The sequence below is a fragment of the Diaphorina citri genome, unplaced genomic scaffold, assembly GCF_000475195.1.
Source record: "Diaphorina citri unplaced genomic scaffold, Diaci psyllid genome assembly version 1.1 scaffold54, whole genome shotgun sequence".
In the NCBI taxonomy this organism is placed as follows: domain Eukaryota; kingdom Metazoa; phylum Arthropoda; class Insecta; order Hemiptera; family Psyllidae; genus Diaphorina; species Diaphorina citri.
Window position 1 is genome coordinate 425,080 of NW_007377491.1, and position 20,233 is coordinate 445,312.

General features: G+C 39.5%; 2 protein-coding genes across 4 annotated transcripts in view; one reads left to right on the forward strand and one right to left on the reverse strand.

Annotated features, from left to right (window-relative positions):
- The window catches only part of LOC103517096 (replication factor C subunit 5), a 22,154-nt gene extending 21,340 nt beyond the window's left edge, over positions 1-814 (forward strand). The window contains exons 8-9 of the mRNA XM_026829121.1: positions 312-389; positions 646-814. Of these exons, the coding sequence (XP_026684922.1) occupies positions 312-389; positions 646-806 (239 nt within the window). The 3' untranslated portion in view covers positions 807-814. The remainder of the gene's footprint in view (positions 1-311; positions 390-645) is intronic.
- LOC103517117 (mucin-5AC) overlaps positions 1-20,233 on the reverse strand; it is a 26,308-nt gene that overhangs the window by 3,809 nt on the left and 2,266 nt on the right. The window contains exons 2-13 of one of the 3 annotated variants that reach the window (XM_008482140.3): positions 12,583-12,660; positions 12,142-12,217; positions 11,739-11,804; positions 9,553-9,773; positions 9,123-9,230; positions 8,521-8,617; positions 7,439-7,570; positions 6,502-6,666; positions 5,676-5,840; positions 4,660-4,701; positions 4,132-4,265; positions 1,472-1,920 (exon numbers count right to left, since the gene is read on the reverse strand). In XM_008482140.3, coding sequence (XP_008480362.1) covers positions 4,198-4,265; positions 4,660-4,701; positions 5,676-5,840; positions 6,502-6,666; positions 7,439-7,570; positions 8,521-8,617; positions 9,123-9,230; positions 9,553-9,773; positions 11,739-11,804; positions 12,142-12,217; positions 12,583-12,660 — 1,218 coding nt within the window. In that variant the 3' untranslated portion in view covers positions 1,472-1,920; positions 4,132-4,197. Of the gene's footprint in view, positions 1-1,471; positions 1,921-4,131; positions 4,266-4,659; positions 4,702-5,675; positions 5,841-6,501; positions 6,667-7,438; positions 7,571-8,520; positions 8,618-9,122; positions 9,231-9,552; positions 9,774-11,738; positions 11,805-12,035; positions 12,104-12,141; positions 12,218-12,582; positions 12,661-20,233 lie in introns of those variants that run through there. The other 2 variants (XM_026829242.1, XM_017447459.2) reach the window with 2 other exon arrangements.

Below are 20,233 nucleotides of genomic sequence, written 5' to 3' on the forward strand. Positions count from 1 at the left end.
TATTTACACAGTACCTACCCACCTACTTACTGTTTTAAAATGAGATGATTTTTTTATATCTCTTCTGAAAAAAATTGCATTTTGACACTTAACTTATTTAGCATTATGTAGGTACATATTATGTACTGAGAATTATCAAGGTGTGAATCAGTGATCACTGAAGTTAAGCAAATTTGCACGTGGTTGGTATCCAGATGGGTAATCATTTGGGCATGCTGAACTTATCTCTGGGACCTGTAGGTACTACTAAGTAACAATGTTTTTTTTCCCCCCTTCAAAGTGTAATCAATTTTATTTGTATTTCATTTCAGAAATTCAAGAAATCAAGATTGAGAAAGGCTTGGCACTCACAGATATCTTGACTGAAATATCCCTGCTTGTTCATAGACGTAAGTATAAATATTTTACCTTACTGTTATGTTCAGCGGGCGGGAATCGAACCCGTGACCTAGCGCTTACAAGGTAGACGCGCTACCAACCAAGGTAACTAGGCTGGCATGGTAGAGATTGCCTCAGGCATAATTTCACCATTTGTTCGTAACTAGACAAGGGGTATGAGGTATGACATATCTGTTGGGGATAGTGTTAAGTGCTGAACTCTGTAAATAACTCTTAATAAAAAATTAAAAACTTTGATTCTTCCAGTTGAGATTCCCGAATCCATGTTGGTAGACCTTGTGTTGAAAATGTCGGATATTGAATATCGTCTGGCTGCTGGAACGAGTGAGAAAATTCAACTGAGTGCACTTATAGCCGCTTTCAATTCCGCGAGAGACAAGTTGGAAGCTCCTCCTGATCCACAATAGTGAGTTCCAACCATTTTTTTTTTTTTTTTTTTTTTTTTTTTTTTTTTTTATTGGGTTTTTTGCCTTACCATCTTTTCTTCTTGGTCTCTTTTTTTATTTGTTTGATTGGGGGAACTGTAACACCTGGGGTCTTATCGTCCCGTCCCGAAAGAGAGGAAGGCAGGATAGGAGAAAGCCGGCCATTCCGAGAACGAACATTATTCGTTTAGGATAAAATCCGCCCCGTGCGGGAATCGAACCCGCGGGTTTTTGAGGTTTGATAGGGGGAACTGTAACACCTGAGGTTTTATCGTCCCGAAATCGAAGAGAGAAGGAAGACAGGGTAGGAAAAAGCCAGCCGTTCCGAGAACAAACATTATCCGTTTAGGATAAAATCTGCCCCGGGCGGAATCGAACCCGTGACTCAGCGCTTAAAAGGCAGACGCGCTACCAAGCTAATTAGGCTGGCTAATTAAAAGTTCATTAGCAACATTCACCCGAAACAACATAGCGACCCATGTTTGTTGCCCAAAATGACGTCACACGTCCGTGGTCTATTGGTAAGTCATCAGTTGAAATATCGATAGTGTAAATCGGACTTTTTCCGTGGGTAGCGTCTTAGCTTAGCCAACCTTCCCTTATAGTTTTGAAGAGAGGAAAGAAAAACAAAAAAAAAAAAATGCAAATTTTCAATTTTGTAATAATATTTACAAAGTTTTATTAAAATAAATAATTTCCACGATCTTGTTAAAGAAACATCTTTAAGTTAATACCTACAATATTTATACAGAGGGGTTTGTTTTTACCTACGAAATTAAAATAATGTACCTATTCCATGTAATTTTGTTTGAAATAAGATTAACTTTCATAACCAGCACCAAGAGTTCCGAATTCGATTCGGCTTTGTACTTACAGGTTGGTGTTAAATGACATGATTTTGAATTGGTTTAACATTTAATGGTTTACAATTCTTTCAAAATATAGGAGATTGTACTTGTTAGTGAGGTACACTCAGTCTCGTGAAAACAATCAAGTAGCGAGTGTAGAGAGAGATCAGTAGGGAAATGTATGTGATACAGTATTCGTAGAATATTTGTATGGTTCTCATATTTCTTCGGAAAGAATTGTTTGAATTCTGAAAATGAAAAATCGAAGGAAAAAAAATTGATTTCAGATTCATAATAAATCAAAACAGAATAAAAAGAATTACTCAAAAAAATAATAATAATAAAAATAAAATTCAGAAAGATAAAATTGAAAGGAATAATGGGGAAAAAACGAAAAAAGTTAATTAAATTCACGAAAAAAATTGCGAGAGGTTTTTTTAAGCTACCAGACTGACGAGTAACAAGGTCCCCACCCGACTGCCCTCCCAAAGTGCCTAACTTTGTCAGCATAGTGAAAAAGGAGGAGCTTCAGTCGAAGTCAAGAGTGGGGGAAATTCTCCTGCGCATGCCTGTAGAGCTTTAGAGCAAGCCTCGTATCAAAAGCTTTGGAGCTTTCTCAAAACTTGGTAATGTAGGGGAAAGTTTCCCCTAGCAAAACTCCTCCCCTTTCTAAGCTGTTCGGCTGTGCTGACAAAGATAGGCACTTTGGGTGGGTATTCGGGGGGGGACTCTGTTACTCGTCGGTTCGATCCTAGAAAAAAAATTTACGCATTTTCTTTTTTTCTCCGACATTTTTTCTTTCCATTAATTTTTCCAATTTTTTTTTTTGTGGAAGGGATGATTTTTATTTCTTCCTTTTTTTACTACCTTTTTTTTTGTTACATGTACCTATTTTGTCATAATAAAAAACAAATGATATTTATTTGTTTATGAACCGACTTTGTACTTATTTTTGTCGATTTTTTTCCCCCCTACTTTCAATTTTTGGCATTTTTCCAAGAAAAACTATGCTGAACTCGAGCAAAATTATTGGACTCAGGCACTCTGAACCCGCTAAAATAGCTACAGACACCACATAAATTCTGGCTTCTGGATTGTATCCCAGGATTCCGGGTTCGATTCCTGATGATATTTTTTCCCTAGAAAATATATTTATACAAAATATATAAAAATATTTATATTTTATTTTTGTGATCTTGTGAATAATGTAAATGCCTTAGGCATTAGAATGGAAGTAAACGACAAATAATTTAGGAAAAATGAACTCCATGTTTCTCTATTGAAACATACGCTCGTGTACATCTCAATAGTCATTTCAACATTGAGTCATTTGTCTCCGTGCATTCTCAGAGGTTTCAACATAAACTTATAATACCGGGACCTTGATTATTTTAAGGGGTTTGATAGAGAGAACTGTAACTGCTAATGGTCCCGAAAGCAAAGAGAGAAAGAAGGCAAGATAGGATAGAGAGAGCCGTTCCGAGAACGAACCCTGACGTATAAAATCCGTCCCGAGCAGGAATCGAACCCGCGACCTAGGGAATAATACAAAGCAGACGCGTTACACAGAACCTTATAGATTTCAATTGAAGCTACAGAACCTTAAAAAAAAAAAGAAAATCTTATTGATTTCAATTGAAGCTACAGAACCTTATTGATTTCAATTGAAGCTACAGAACCTTATTGATTTCAATTGGGATCGACTTCCGTCCGGGGAGAACTTTATCCTAAACAGATAAGGTTTGTTCTCGGAGCAACTCTCTTTCTCCTATAATGTCCTTCTCGGGAAGATGTAAGATAAGATCTCAGTAGTTTACAGTTCCCTCTATACGGCTAAGAACTACACTGACATCATTTAACTAGTTAATCTGATTGGATTACTTAAGTAATTTTAAACTTACTCTTACTGATGATAGGTGGGGGAGGGGGACCACTTGGTTTTGACATAGGCTTCCTCACAGAAGATCCTGAAATAATAAATTATAAATAAATTAGTTGAAAAATAATATTAAAAAAGCATAGCAACAGGATCGCACAAGATGGCTCATGCTGATCAGTGCCAGTATTACCTGCATGGTCGGCTCCCATGGCGTAGTGGTCACTGCGCTCGCCTTGCACGCGGGAGACCCGGGTTCGATTCCCGGCGGGGTCAAGAAATTTGGCGTAGTGGTCACTGCACTCGCCTTGCACGCGGGAGACCCGGGTTCGATTCCCGGCGGGGTCAAGAAATTTGTATCTGCAAAGGATTGATTCCGTGACTGGCTATTGCCCACTCAGCCTCGTGAGGAAGGAAAATGAGTAGCTATGTAATATAATGCGCATAGCGACCGGTGCCAGCATGGTAGGTAAACATTGGATTTTAGGATTATTGAGATATTGGAAAAATCCTACAATGCTGCAGTGAGCACCAAAGTTGTGATATAATAACACAAAGAAACTGCATTTACATTTTACATTACCTGCATGGAGCGGTTTGTTGAACAACATTAGGTGTGGTGAGATCTAGAAGCGGTGACACTTGTGGTTTAACTCGCATTGCTCTTGTCAGCGACGTCTTCAAATAGGGGACTGTTATCAGACTCGATGTCCTTGTCTGAAATCATAACAGAACGTTAATTAGAATCGTGAAAACTAGCCGCGATATCACGTTGAATGCATCATTTTTTTTTTTTTTTTCCAAGGGGTTTGATAGAGGGACCTGTAATTGCTAGAGTCTTTATCGTCCCAAAAGCGAAGAGAGAAGAAAGACAAGAATAGGAGAAATCCAGCCATTCCGAGAATGGACATTATCCGTTCAGGATAAAATCCGCCCCGGGCAGGAATCGAACCCGCGACCCAGTGCTTACAAGGCAGACGCGCTATCAACCAAGCTAACTAGGCTGGCAGTTCTCAATTAATCACTGATGTTGCGCGTGGTTGGTATGCAGTTATAGGAACGTGGAATTTCAGAAAACGAAACCAATTAAAAAAGGGCAGAGTGTACTTACCCGAAACAACATAGTTGCTCAGCCAATCAGCAAGTGACGATGCTGCAAATGAAAACAAAACAAATTTAATAGTGTAAAAGTTACAGATCTACGAAACAGGAAGGTTTTTATTAGTGAACCAAGTGGTACTTGCACAGTATGTAACCTGCCTTGTGTAGTGATTAAGGTGCTCGCCTGGTAACCAGGAGTAGGTTCAATCCTAGCCTGATGTATAGAATTTTGAGGTAGAAATACACTGCTATCACGTCACGCGAGCTCATGGAGGCTGTCTTAGTGTAAAAGTTACAGATCTACGAAACAGGAAGGTTTTTATCAGTGAACCAAGTGGTACTTGCACAGTATGTAACCTGCCTTGTGTAGTGATTAAGGTGCGCGCCTGGTAATCAGGAGTAGGTTCAATCCTAGCCTGATGTATAGAATTTTGAGGTAGAAATACACTGCTATCACGTCACGCGAGCTCATGGAGGCTGTCAGAAAGAAAGAGTAGTTCAAAGTTTTCCTGTAATATTGTAGGTTTTTTCGTTCCTGATAGCCACACTGAGGGCAGTGATAGTAGTGTTTTCCCAAGTTTATCCTCACTATTATTCGAGTTTGGCCACAATAGTAGTAGAAGCCTGCTGCTGGGGTAAAGGGACTTTTTAGTCCTATTCGAGCAGTATAATTGTTTTTCTCTTCTAACTAAAGGTTTTTTATTTATAAAATTTACACCTGTTTTGTACCAAATAGACCTTGTTTAGACTGCTGGGGTAAAGGGACTTTTCAATCTCACAAGTTTATCCTCACTATTATTCGAGTTTGGCCACAATAGTAGTAGTACTGCTGGGGTAAAGGGACTTTTTAGTCCTATTCGAGCAGTATAATTGTTTTTCTCTTCTAACCAAAGGTTTTTTATTTATAAAATTTACACCTGTTTTGTACCAAATAGACCTTGTTTAGACTGCTGGGGTAAAGGGACTTTTCAATCTCATTCTGGCAGTATAAACAGGGTTGTTCTTTTCTATCCTCATTGATCTTACCCGAACTGATGGTATTAGAGCTAGTGGTAGTTGTACTATGAGATGTACTACTGGACACAGTGGAGTGGGTGACTGCCGGGTTTGGGGCTTTATAAGGTGCAGACACTGGTCTTGGTGTATTCGGAGTGAATCGACTCAGTGCCGGTCGCGGAGTGGAAGGAGAGGCTGTGGAGAAAAGATAATGAGCAGGTCAGTGTTTCGTGGGGAATGGGTAAGTTTTTCAGCCTATGCTAGTGGTTGTCTTTGAACAACAAACAGATGATGAATACTTGAGCTAGAGATGAGTGAGTCATAAAAAAGAACTACTCCTCAGTGGACTACTCAGTCATTGAGTCAGATCTTACCTCTCTATAGGTATAGGGAGTTGAAGAGCGAGTTACATGTTTTAGGATCTGACTCAGTGACTGAGTAGTTCACTGAAAGAAAAGTTATTTTTTATAACTCACTCTCTCTATTTCTCTCTTTTTTGAATGAGGTTTGATAGAGAGAACTGTAACTGCCCACGTACTATCGTACCGTCGATAAAAAGAAAGACAGGATAGGAGAAAGCCAGCCGTAGCGGGAACGAAAATTATCCGTTCAAGATAAAATCTGCCCCGGGCGTATGGTAGACGATTTTTTTTTTTTTTTTTTTTTTTTGTAAGTTTGTTTGATAGAGGGAACTGTAACAAGGGGGTCTTATCGTCACTACACATGTCTCGTTCGCGCGTCTTTTTCTACACAAGCCCACTCTGAGGCTTGGGTAGAAGGACAAACAGACCCAAAAGATGGGTAAGGCGTCTCCCAGCACACTCGATATCCCACTACGAATCAGTGGAGGTCTTACCGTTAGAGACAGGGGCAACACTCATGCGGGGTCCCATGCCAGTGGTGGAGCTCGAAGTGAAACTAGAGGACATTGTAGTGGAAGAGGAAACTGTGGAGCTTTGAGCGAGCGACAGGACGGTCTCCATTGTAGATCCGACACTGGTGGGTAGAAACAGTTTTGTACCTGGGATATGAAACAAGCAAAGGGGGAAGTTAGTTTTTGACGTCAAGCATTCAAAATAGGAAGGAAAAAATTGAATTTGTAATGAAGCATACTATAAACAGTGTCGTCCTGAACCGCAGTCAACCATCGTGAGGACTTGTGCTTGGTCTTTAAAAGCAGAGAAAACCCTTTGAAGAACTGCCAGCTAGCTAAAAAAAATGGAATTTTCAATGAAGCATACCCACTTAAATGCTTATCTAATCTGGATAGCTGTGAGACTATAAACAGGGGAAGAACAGCTAACCCTAACCAGCCTAGCTAGCTGGCAGTTCTTCAAAGGGTTCTCTCTGCTTTTAAAGAACAAGCACAAATCATCACGATGTGATTACTTCATCTGAAAAACAAAACATACATTTGTTCATAAAAAATCCTAATAATTAATTGTTATATTAGGAATTAGATTTAGCTGGGGGACTTTGAACAGGGAGGATACCAGCCTGAAATTTCCCTTGCTCAAGAAATAGCAAAGGTTGACTGCAAAAGGGCATCCACTCATAAAATGTGTGTAGCAAAAACCAATTGTCAGCTCAAAGCCATTACCCCAGAGCTGATGGAGGCTGTCACAGTCTGAATATGGGTAAAGGCGAAGAAAAAGAAGAAGATTAGGAATAAGGCATAGGTATTGCAACAAAAATAAACAGCCTAGGTACTTCTCCTCCCTGTTTGTAGTCCCAGACGCTAGTCTACTCTCTGTTTAACGTCCCCTAGCAAGACATTACTCAGTACTGTTTACCTGAAGACTTGATGATTTTGATCTGCTGAATATTGGTAGGTAGAGAACCGAGAGACTTGGGATTCTGTAGTTTGATAATACTGTGCTGGGGTGTGGTCGGTGTTTTGGAGACACTGGTATTTGCCACTGTTCCTGATCATCACGATGGTTGACTGCGGTTCAGGACGAGCCAATTAAACTTGGCTAGAGACCATCACCCTGGTGTATATACAAAAAGATATCTTTTCTTTTTTCTGCCATCACCATTTGGCTACAGCTAAAGCCGCTACAACAACAACAACAACAACTTAAATGCTTGTCACAAATATCGCTGGTAGAACATCTGCCTTGTAAGCTCTAGGCCGCGGGTTCTATTCCCACCCGGAACAAACTTTATCCTAAACAGATAATGTTTGTTCGTCGAACGACTGGCTTTCTCCTGTCCTGTACTTTTTTCCTCTTCGATTTCAGGACGATAAGACCTCTGTTGTTAGGGGGTGTCCACACCTACTCGACCGGCCGTGGATCTATGTGGATTGAACCGTCCACACTGCCATAGATAGATTCACCTCGTCGACCGACGCGCGACGGCCAGTCGACTATGTGTGGACAAAAGCTTTACAGCTTCCTCTATCAAACTTCTTGTTGTTGTTGTTGTTGTTGTTGTTGTTGTTGTTGTTGTTGTTGGTGTTGTTGTTTTAGCGGCTTTAGCTTTCGCCGAGTGGCAATACCAGATCTGCCATACAACGGGGTAATGGTCTCTAGCTCTAGCCATGTTGAATTGGCTCGGCCTGAACCGCAGTCAACCATCGTGAGGACTTGTGCTTGGTCTTTAAAAGCAGAGAGAACCCTTTGAAGAGCTGCCAGCTAGCTAGGCTGATTAGGGTTAGCTGTTCTCCTCCCTGTTAGTAGTCCCAGACGCTAGTCTACTCTCTGTTTAACGTCCCCTGTTTAACGTCAGTATTGCTTACCTGAAGACTTGATGATTTTGATCTGCTGAATATTGGTAGGTAGAGAGCCGAGAGACTTGGGATTCTGTAGTTTGATAATACTGTGCTGGGGTGTGGTCGGTGTTTTGGAGACACTGGTATTTGCCACTGTTCCTGGGGTACTACTTAGCCCGGACACTTTGAGTAGCTCCTCCACTGACAGATTGCCTGAGAGTTGATCCTGCGTGATGTCCACTAGGATGACGTTGTTCTGAAACATCCAGTGGAACATTCGTATTAGGGCCGGTTCCCACTTGTCGTTCGGAAAAACATCGTGTCGTGTGTAATGGGAACACTCTCATTTAAATTACATTGCCTACAAGGACTTTTGTGTCGTTCGGCGGAAAAAATCGTGTCGAGTGTAATTTGAACACTTTTTTTTACTGACGTCACCACCACAGAAAAATTCTTTTGAACAAAAACGAGTGTAATGCGTAAGGTGTACAAACATATTTTTAACTTTGACTCTTTATCGGTACGGCAATTTAAAATTGAAAATTTCAATCTTTTAGCAAGGGCAATCAGCTGTCATTTAACTAGGATGAATTTTTAATTGTGTCAAGCATATTTAAATGCTTGTCACAAATATCGTTCCCCGATTATTACACCTAGATAAATTTCATGACTTGACTTGGATTCGAACCACCAACTTCCAGATCCAAAGTCCAACGCGTTAACAACTGCACCACTGAGGTTGGTTAGCTGGTACATATTACCTGAGATGAGGAGCCCGCGGATTTCAAAATGACTGACTTGCCTCCTGTTGAGCTCACAGTGGTCTGAGGTGCCATCGGTCTGTTCACCAGGAATTTGCTAACAGGCTCCTGAAAAATATTAACACAGGAACAGATTCAAACTAATGAAAAAAAAAGCAAGAGAGAAAGAAAAGCCAGCCTGTTAGCTTGGAGGGTAGCGCATCAGTATTCTGCCTTGTAGGCGCTAGGTTTTGGGTTTGATTCTCGTCCAAATCGAACTTTATCCTAGACAGATAAGGTTCGTTCTCGGAACGGCTGGCTTTCTCCTATCCTGTAATACTTCTCTGTTCAATTAAGACCTCAGTAGTTATATTTCCCTCTATCAAATTCCTAAAAACAAAAGTAGGTATAAAATCAGTGACGGCCCTTGGGAACAGAGAAAGAAACTCACCTTCTTGTTGGGATTAGCTATGGTGATTCTATTAGGGAGCGTGGTAGTGGTATTGCCACTCATCTTGTTTGTCTTCTGGAGGAGAATCAAATTGTTGGCCTTGGTCACACCTCCACCAGAAGTGGAAGAGACAGGAGAGGGGGCACTGGATTTCATACGGGCATCTGGTCCCGCGGAAAAGTTCAGGGTCTTCATCGGAGTGAACATCCGCGGTCTCTGAACTGGAAGGCAAGTATAAGAACCAATTATAATTAACATTTAAAACATTCCATTTAGAGAGAGAGAAACAATTAACATGTACTTAACTGCTCTGATACAGAGTTACCATACGACACGGCATAAAATTAATCAGTTGACATTTTTTTTTTTTTTTTTTTTTTTTTTTTTTTTACCTATAGCCCTAATGTTCAAATAAAATGGTGTCACAATTGAATATGGGGCAATTATGTAGGCCATTATAGTGGGTTTTTTCCTTCAATGTGTTGTTAGTTGTGTTTTATTTATCTCGTGTATACCTTTTCCCTGTGCATTAAATTGTCTCCAGACTTGGCCTTACCTATACTGGAAGAAACTTGAGGGTTGAACTCAGATATTCGAGGTACAGAACAGTTCTCGTTGATAGTAGCTGATGCAGTAGATCCTCGACTTCGAGATCCCCCATCCATCTCCTGAAAATAGAGGAAAATTTTAGCTAAAAAGTAAAAATTAATGTGGAGACTGAAGATCGTTTTGTAAGCGCTAGGCCGCGGGTTCGATTCCCGCCCGCGTCAAATTTTAACCTCAACAGACAATGTTAATCATAAAGTAGATCTAAGTACCAGGAGAGCCTAGAAGGATCTTACCCATACAGCGTAGCTTGACTTTACACTGTTCTTCTGTCATATCCAGTAGAGCTGGCCAGTAGTGAATCCCCATGGCCATTTGTAATGCAAACTGGCACAAAAAGGATAAAGAGGTGAAAAGAGGGAAATGGGAAAACTAGATTATAAGTGAATAAGTGATGGGTAGTCAAATAAGGAAAGTAAAAAATCCTTTAGAAAAATGAAAAATTGAAAATTTAAATTTCTCATTTCAAAAAGTTGATTTTTTTACGACTTGAGTGACGAGTCGATTTTTATTCAAAGTCTCGAGGCGATTTTTAATCAAAATTTTAGAAAAATGAAAATTTAAATTTCTCAATTCTCATTTCAAAAAGTTGATTTTTTTACGACTTGAGTGACGAGTCGATTTTTATTCAAAGTCTCGAGGCGATTTTTAATCAAAATTTACTCGAGGCGATTTTTAATCAAAATTTACTCGAGGCGATTTTTATTTAAAATTCCAAGTTGATTTTTATTCAAAATTTACTCGAGTCGATTTTTTTTTTCATCTGACCGACTTCCATTGGTCAGTGCTTCTCAAAGTTGTAGCCACAGCACAGCGGCACGTTCTTCAAGACTGCAAGACTCCCATCTTTCCGCGGTCCGCGGCACACAGTTTGAGAAAGATATTATGTAAAAAGTAAAATTTTTACGCTGGCCGCTGGCCCGACCCAAGCTGATTTTGGATGTTGGCGAGCTTTTTTTTATATGAAATTTAGATTTACTGATGTGAAGAGACAGAGGCCAAGCTGAAAGTCTGTTCCCACACTTGTGAATTTCAACCGATTTTTTCCAAATGTCCTGAAGGCAACGTATTTAAATGAGAGTGTTCCAGCTACATACAATTTTCCAACCAAAAGACGAGGAAACAAACAGGCTTTCGATCCAAAACCATCCACAAGGCCAAGCTGAAAGTCTGTTCCCACACTTGTGAATTTCAACCGATTTTTTCCAAATGTCCTGAAGGCAGCGTATTTAAATGAGAGTGTTCCAGCTACATACAATTTTCCAACCAAAAGACGAGGAAACAAACAGGCTTTCGATCCAAAACCATCCACAAAAACAACAGAGGGAATGTTAGATATTAGAGAAAGGTACAATCTGAGCGCACGGCAGTGCGCCAGGCCAAGTTCCAGTAAGCACGCCTGTGTATCTTTACACGAACCCATTCGGCAGGTTTTTCTCACCTTCATAGATCGGATTCCTCTTGAGATTATCTTTTGAAATTCAGGGCACATATTTAGGTAAAGTATATAAACATACCTTGAAAATTTGAGCTCTTAATACCAAGTAGTTCCGGAGATACTTAAGTAATTTTAAACTTACTCTTACTGATGATAGGTGGGGGAGGGGGACCACTTGGTTTTGACATGGGCTTCCTCACAGAAGATCCTGAAATAATAAATTGTAAATAAATTAGTTGAAAAATAATATTAAAAAAGAAGCATGCAAGAGTATATACTCTCAAACTGCTACTTGAGGTCATTGCAGGCTTTTTCTTGTACTTATTCTTCTATTAGAAGATTTCAAACTAATTTTACATGCACAGAGTATTCCAATTCGTTCTCCAGTTATAATGCTACGAGTATCCAGTTTTAGAATATAGTAAAGTTGTAATTTTACCTGAGTTGGTATTGATGTGGGTCATGGAAGAGTGTTGATGTGGTTGTTGATGAATTCCACCAGGCAGCACCACACATCCAGTTTTAGAATATAGTTGTAATTTTACCTGAGTTGGTATTGATGTGGGTCATGGAAGAGTGTTGATGTGGTTGTTGATGAATTCCACCAGGCAGCACCACAATCTGGAAATACACAACATCATACTGTAAGACTAGGAGGCAATCCTAGATTTCCATGCTGTACTAAAGAATAGAAATTTAGTATATAATCTTTCGCTTTTAAATGTCAGCATTCTAAGTACAGAACCTAAGGTAAGTATCTCGTTTCAAAAATTACCAAGATCTCAAATTTCAGCTAAGATTTTCTTCTTCTGTCAAATTATGTAAGTGTAGAAATTTGAAGACATAAAATAAGTAAAAGCTGATGAATTCTACCATAATAATTAAGATTTGGGTATATTGGGCTGGGGGAAAGTTCTTTATTGTTTTATTGATCAAGTTAGATTCTAACAAAATCTCTTTTGGGGACTAAGTATTAAACAACTTACACGTGGAGAAGGCTGATGGGGAGTAGTATTAATAGATTGAAATCTGGGAGGTCGCTGTGACACAGGTGTGGCAGGGATCTGAAAATATTGAGAGTGAAATATTTAATCTACGGATCATTTTTTTTTTTTTTTTTTTTTTTTTTTTTTTTTTTTAATATGGATACTACTTAGTGAGTGGTCAAGACGCTCATCTGGTAATCAGGAAGGCGGGTAATAACTACAAAGGGAGATAGATATAAATAAGCACTTTCAGGCAAGACAGTTGTTTCATAAAACAGATACAATTAACACTTGTTTCCAAGATTAAAAAAACCCAGAGTACCTATATGATTAATTGACTATAGAAGTGAGAAGCGTTTGTGAAATAGCCTCCAAGATAGAAAACAACTTTACTCTGGTGGGGGTTATATAATAAGAAACCCGTTTGGGTGGCGTACTACTTCCCATCATCCTTGATCATTTCTATGGACAGGCCGTTTCCTTGCGTCCTACCCTGGGGGGATTTACTCGAAGGTGGTGGGCCTCTCTCTTCTCCCCTCGCGTGTGATGGAGGTGCTTTCACTTCCACACTTTTGCTTTTTCTTCTTCTGACACCTTCCCGTCCTCCAACACATCCTCCTTCCATGATTTCTAATAATCTGATGTGAGGAAATAGTAAAATAAGTTGGTATCTAAAAAGTAAGCACTTTTGCAAGGTAATGCAACCATTTTCCAGCCTAGTTAGCCTTGGGGAGCTTAACTCCATACACAAAAAGCCCCACCCTGAGGCTTTGGTGTATGGGCCACCAACCAGACTCTCCAGAGGATAGGTTAAGCTTATTTGAATCTAGGCTTGGAGGGTAGCCTGTCTGCCTTGCAAGTGCTCAGGTCTCAGGTTTGATTTTGACAAAGGTGAACTTTATCCTAAACAGGTAAGGTCTGTACGGGATTTACGGAAGGAACAAGCCCCTCCCTTCAAAAATTTTTTTTTTTTTTTTTTTTTTTTTTACTTTCAGGGGGGTATAGGTACTATTAATTGGCTCTTAATCTCACCTGAGTTGATGGTGATGTTGTGGAAGCTGTAGTTATAGTAGTGGTTGTGGTGGTAGTTGTGGTAATTGAAGTAGACTCAACCAGATCTGGCACAGACGTTGGGGTCTCTTTTTCTTCTTTTGTGGCTTTGGCCAAGTCTTCTACGAGAGCCTCTTCTTCTCGTTTCAAGTGTGCATTTTCTATCGTGATTACTTCATCTGAAAAACAAAACATACATTTGTTCATAAAAAAAAATCCCAATAATTAATTGTTAGGTATATTAGGAATTAGATTTAGCTGGGGGACTTTGAACAGGGAGGATACCAGCCTGAAATTTCCCTTGCTAAAGAAATGGCAAAGGTTGACTGCAAAAGGGCATCCACTCATAAAATTAGTGTAGCAAAAACCAAATGTCTACTCACAGTAATCACCCCAGGGCTCATGGAGAGGCTGACAAAAATGCTAACCCTGTCTGAAGGTCTGAACATGGGTAAAGGAAAAGAAAAAGAAGAAGATTAGGAATAAGGTATACTGACTATACTGCAATAAAAATAAACAGCCTAGGTACTTTGAAAGATGTAAAATGGACATAAAGAATACCTTCTTTTTTTACTATCTTACAACTTAACTGCCAAAATTTTTCAACAAATACATATTACAAACTTTACTCAGTAGTTACTCACCTTTGTACTGTGAATATGATGGAAGACTTGCATTGTGAGCTCTTGCTATTTCTGCCATCCTGTTGGCCAATTCTATGTAAACAGATTGCCTTGGTTCTGTGTTCAACACTGGGGCCAACCTTCTTCCTTCAATAAACCATTTGGATTCTGTGTTGGGTCCATATAAGCTGAAAAATGAACATGAAATAAAACCATCTCATGCTTTGGGTTAACAATCTCATGCTTAGAGACTGTTTCTAAGCATAGTCTCAAAGCATGATTAGAGGGCAACAAATGCTAAAAGACTTCAGTCTTAATAATCATGTCAATTGAGAATTAAAAACTAAAATGGGCAGAAAAGCCCTATTTAGAATTTAAGAACACTTACGTATCAGCAATAGTGCTCAACAATTCATCATTAGATGCTTTCCTTATTTCAACTTTGTGCCGTTCTTGAGAGATGTGAAACTCCTTAGCACATTGCTTCATGAAATTCAGCTTCTCTTCTGTCAAAGGGCCTCTTGCTCTCAAAACAGAGACAATGCAACTGTATGCTTCCAGTTCTAAAAATAAAGACAAAAAATAATGGGTAATAAACAAGAATAATAGTAAATAGTTACCGTACCTATAGATTATACAACCCAAATTTCTGGTCCAAATTGAATGATTTTGCTTGCCAATTCTAAGTTCAATTTCCAGTTCTACATTTTTATTTATTTTATTTTTTTTTCCCCTCTCTCTTCTGGTTAACTCTTGAGGTAATTGAAAATTAAAGATTCCATGCTTCAAATTTAGTTATATTCACTTATGCATTCATTATAGCTGTGACCCGAGGAAGTCTTCTTATTTTGGACAGAAAAAAAAAAATACTGCAAGTAGGTACAGCACAAACAAATTTTACAATACAAGTGAAGTGCAAGATTGGTACGGTGTTAGACTTTCTATAAGCAATAGTGCCCTGGTAGCTCTTTTCAGATGTTAAGGCCAAAGTCTTCTTGTTCATCAGATGAGAGTGGTGAATCCCATAATAATAATAATATGTATTTTTAGTATACAATAACAGTAGTGAACTTTTAACTATACAAACCAATGTCATAGTTTCGATTTCGATTGCAGTTTGATTTCTAGTGATGTTTCAATTATACCACTGAAATCTAGTAATGTTCTAAAAATGGAGCACCATTAAGTTCTCAAGACATGAATTTTTAATCGCAGGAAGGATCTGTCAGTTATCTTATTAAGTACATCCAGAAAAATATATGAATAGATAGATATTCAACAGTCCTACTAACTATGAAAGTTCTACCTTTAGGTTACACAAAGATCCAGGGGCAAAACTGAAGATCTTTGTCTATACATTCGACAATACTATATATACCTATTTTGTAAATATTTGACCCCTGCATTTTTCTAAATTCAGCAGAGATAAAAAATAAAACGGATTCCGGCCATTGTCAGAAGTTGTTTACATTATGAAGGAACCTAATTGATGCAAAGCAGTTTTTTCAACTCTTAAGGATGACTCATTCAAAAAATGTAAACAAAATCTGGCATTAAAAGTACCTACTTTTACAATAAAAACCTAATCACTTCCGCAGGACGGATTTACTAGGTTGGTACAGTAGAACCTCGATTATTTCAACTCTCTATTATTTCAACCTCAAAATCAGTTCAAAATAGAGTATTTATCAACTATTTTGTTTTTTGTATCTAAAAATTTTGCCCCTTTTTCATTGTTTTATACGGAATTTCAATTATTTCAACTACCCTCGGTCCCAATTAGTTGAAATAATCGAGGTTTTACTGTATATTAAAAAGAAGAAAAAAAAAACACACAAAATTACCTTGTGTAAAAACATTAGAAAAATACTTGGTATAAAATATCCTGTACACTTCGGCGAGGAAGAAGTGTACTACTCTTTTCCTCGGGTATCACAAAGCTGTTCTCTCATCGTACACAATGACAGCTTCGTTGTCAACCAGACTGTCCGTGTCCTTATGATGAAAGAATTGGCTCCGAGATTTGCTCAAGGCAATGATGGCCGCCTCGTTGTTTCGCATGCGGTTTCGTTTCTTTTTACTAAAATTAACCTGGGAAAGGAGGAAGAAAAATAATTGTTTAAGAATGTGTTACACATAACCTAGGATTTTTGTCTTACTGTGGTAAAGACCATAGAAAACAGTACACAGTGAGATTAGTCTAAAAAATATCCATGAAGAAATGGTTAACTTATTACCGGGTGGCGGGCGCTTCAACCTCTTGACGTTCGTGTGCCTCCCGACATGCTTGATAATATGTACTTACTTTGATAATAGCAAACTTAGTCAATATTCATTATTCAGAACTTTTGTGGTTATCACATCATTACCAAGTGTCTCCTTTCCCACTTATCATCAATCTTTTTACATTGGTAATCCCGTCACACGTCGCTACTTAAAGTACGGTATTATCCTCACGTGATTTAAATGCAGATCAAACTCCCGAACTCCAAGAAGAGAGAGAAAAAATACCTACTCCCAACTCGCCGAGCATCGAACCCGGGACTTCGTGCGTGCAAGCGTGGTGTGATACCCGCTAACATAGTTAATATTTCCTTTGGCATAAAGCAATCTCCGTGGCTGAATGGGTATCACACTCGGGTTGCATGCCGGAAGTCCCGGGTTCGATTCCCCGCGGGGTCGAAATTTTTTCGGCTCTGTGCTTGAAGTTCGGGGTGTACTCACTACAAATAATTCATGATACTTACTTTGGCATAGAGCTCAGATGAATTGTCAGCACCGTTGGCACCCTGGACAGAATCTCCTGATTTCTTAGGACGCATTGTACTTGGAAGACTCCTACATTTTAATTCTGACACCTCGGCTCCTATAGTGGAACAACTCTTGCTGCTTTTACCTCCAGGACTAGTTACTTCATGTAATGCTGTAAAAAGCAAATGTCATCTTATATTATAAGAACGAGATCCATTCACAGTTCATAGTTCACACACTGATCGCTCTATCTCCAGAACCACAACACCTAGAAAGCTGAAATTTGGTAGGGATATTCCTTTTATGGTCTAGGTGTGCAATAAGAAAGGATTTTTCGAAAATCTAAACCGATCCTGAGATATGATCAATTTTTGATCGCTAAAATCACCATAAGAAATACACAGAGTGCAGAGACTGCGGGAGAGAAAACTTTTCCTCGCTCGCCTAATATTTGAGTTTCGTTTATGTTTTTAGTTTGATAAATACAAGTTCGGCCATGCCTTTTCCACAAGTTTGGCCATGCCTCAAGTTCGGCCATGCCTTTTCCACAAGTTTGGCCATGCCTCAAGTTCGGCCATGCCTTTTCCACAAGTTTGGCCATGCCTCAAGTTCGGCCATGCCTTTTCCACAAGTTTGGCCATGCCTCAAGTTCGGCCATGCCTTTTCCACAAGTTTGGCCATGCCTCAAGTTCGGCCATGCCTTTTCCACAAGTTTGGCCATGCCTCAAGTTCGGCCATGCCTTTTCCACAAGTTTGGCCATGCCTCGGGATGAACTAGCGGGATTCCGGAGCGAAGCGACGGAATTCAGCTAGTAACAAAATAAAAACCACACACAAAAACACCCGAAAATCACTCAAAAAACCAATAAGAATTCTGGAATCACAATAAATACAAATAACAGAAGATTAGGTTAAATATCTTTTTACCTTTTGCTATAGAAAGAACATATTACCTACACATATAAGAAAAGTAATAAAAAGGCTGTATGGACTTAAAAAAAAAAAAAATGCATCAACTTCCAGGTAGGTATTTATTCATACTTAATTCCATACTCTTTTTAACTTAATATTACAGGCTTAGAATGTGTAATTTTGTAAACCCTGGGACTATAATTTCATTGGGTTCTGTACAAGGATAGTTGCATTAATAATGTTCAAAATGGTGTCACAATTGAATATGGTGATGGCAATTATGTAGGCCATTATAGTGGGTTTTTTCCTTCAATGTGTTGTTAGTTGTGTTTTATTTATCTCGTGTATACCTTTTCCCTGTGCATTAAATTGTCTCCAGACTTGGCCTTACCTATACTGGAAGAAACTTGAGGGTTGAACTCAGATATTCGAGGTACAGAACAGTTCTCGTTGATAGTAGCTGATGCAGTAGATCCTCGACTTCGAGATCCCCCATCCATCTCCTGAAAATAGAGGAAAATTTTAGCTAAAAAGTAAAAATGTGGAGACTGAAGATCGTTTTGTAAGCGCTAGGCCGCGGGTTCGATTCCCGCCCGCGTCAAATTTTAACCTCAACAGACAATGTTCAATGTTCATCCTCGGAATAGCTGGCTTTCTCCTATCCTGTTCTAATTCTCTCAATTTCAGGATAACAAGACCTATGTAGATTTGTCACAGTACTTCCTTCAAACTGACACCCCCTTAAAATAAAACTCACAGTAGGCAAGGACTGAGCTTCATGGATCGGTGCACTCCAGGATCGGGGCACAGCATTTGTACACAGCCAATGACTCGAGATCAAATCTCCCGGCCGAGGATTGAGAATTCGGTTTGGCAAGAGAGAAAGAAAAGCCAGCCTGTTAGCTTGGAGGAGGGTAGCGCATCAGTATTCTGCCTTGTAGGCGCTAGGTCTTGGGTTTGATTCTCGTCCAGATCGAATTTTATCCTAAACAGATAAGGTTCGTTCTCGGAACGGCTGACTTTCTCCTATCCTGTAATACTTCTCTGTTCAATTAAGACCTCAGTAGTTATATTCCCCTCTATCAAATTTCTAAAAACAAAAGTAGGTATAAAATCAGTGACGGCCCTTGGGAACAGAGAAAGAAACTACTCTTGAAACGGCTGACTTTCTCTTATCCTATCCTCATCTCTTCGATTTCACCGCGATAAGACCTCAGTACATAGTTACATTTCAATCCATCAAACTGCCTTGTAAGCGCTAGGCCGCGGGTTCGATTCCCGCCCGGGGCGGATTTTATCCTGATGGGATAATGTTCGTTCTCGAAACGGCTGGCTTTCTCCTATCCTGTCTTCCTTCTCTCTTCGATTTCGGGACGATAAGACTATAGTAGTTACAGTTCCCTCTGTCAAACCTACGGCTGGCTTTCTCCTATCCTGTCTTCCTTCTCTCTTCGATTTCGGGACGATAAGACCATAGCAGTTACAGTTCCCCCTGGCTTTCTCCTATCCTGTCTTCCTTCTCTCTTCGATTTCGGGACGATAAGACCATAGCAGTTACAGTTCCCTCTGTGTTCCTATCCTGTCTTCCTTCTCTCTTCGATTTCGGGACGATAAGACCATAGCAGTTACAGTTCCCTCTGTCGGCAGGCTTTCTCCTATCCTGTCTTCCTTCTCTCTTCGATTTCGGGACGATAATCGCTTTCTCCTATCCTGTCTTCCTTCTCTCTTCGATTTCGGGACGATAAGACCATAGCAGTTACAGTTCCCTCTGTCAACTTTCTTCCACCTGGCTTCCTTCTCTCTTCGATTTCGGGACGATAAGACCATAGCAGTTACAGTTCCCTCTGTCAAACCTCTTTAACCTGGCTTCCTTCTCTCTTCGATTTCGGGACGATAAGACCATAGCAGTTACAGTTCCCTCTGTCAAACCTCTTTAAAATGGTTCGATTCCCGCCCGGGGCGGATTTTATCCTGATGGGATAATGTTCGTTCTCGGAACGGCTGGCTTTCTCCTATCCCTCTCTTCCTTCTCTCTTCGATTTCGGGACGATAAGACCATAGCAGTTACAGTTCCCTCTGTTAAACCTCTTTAAAAAAATTCCTTCTCTCTTGATTTCGGGACGATAAGACCATAGCAGTTACAGTTCCCTCTAAAAAAAAAAAAAATTTATTTCGGTACGATAGTACGTGGGCAGTTACAGTTCTCTCTATCAAACCTCATTCAAAAAAGAGAGAAATCTCTCTTCGATTTCGGGACGATAAGACCATAGCAGTTAAAGTTCCCTCTGTCAAACCTCTTAAAAAAAAAAAAAAAA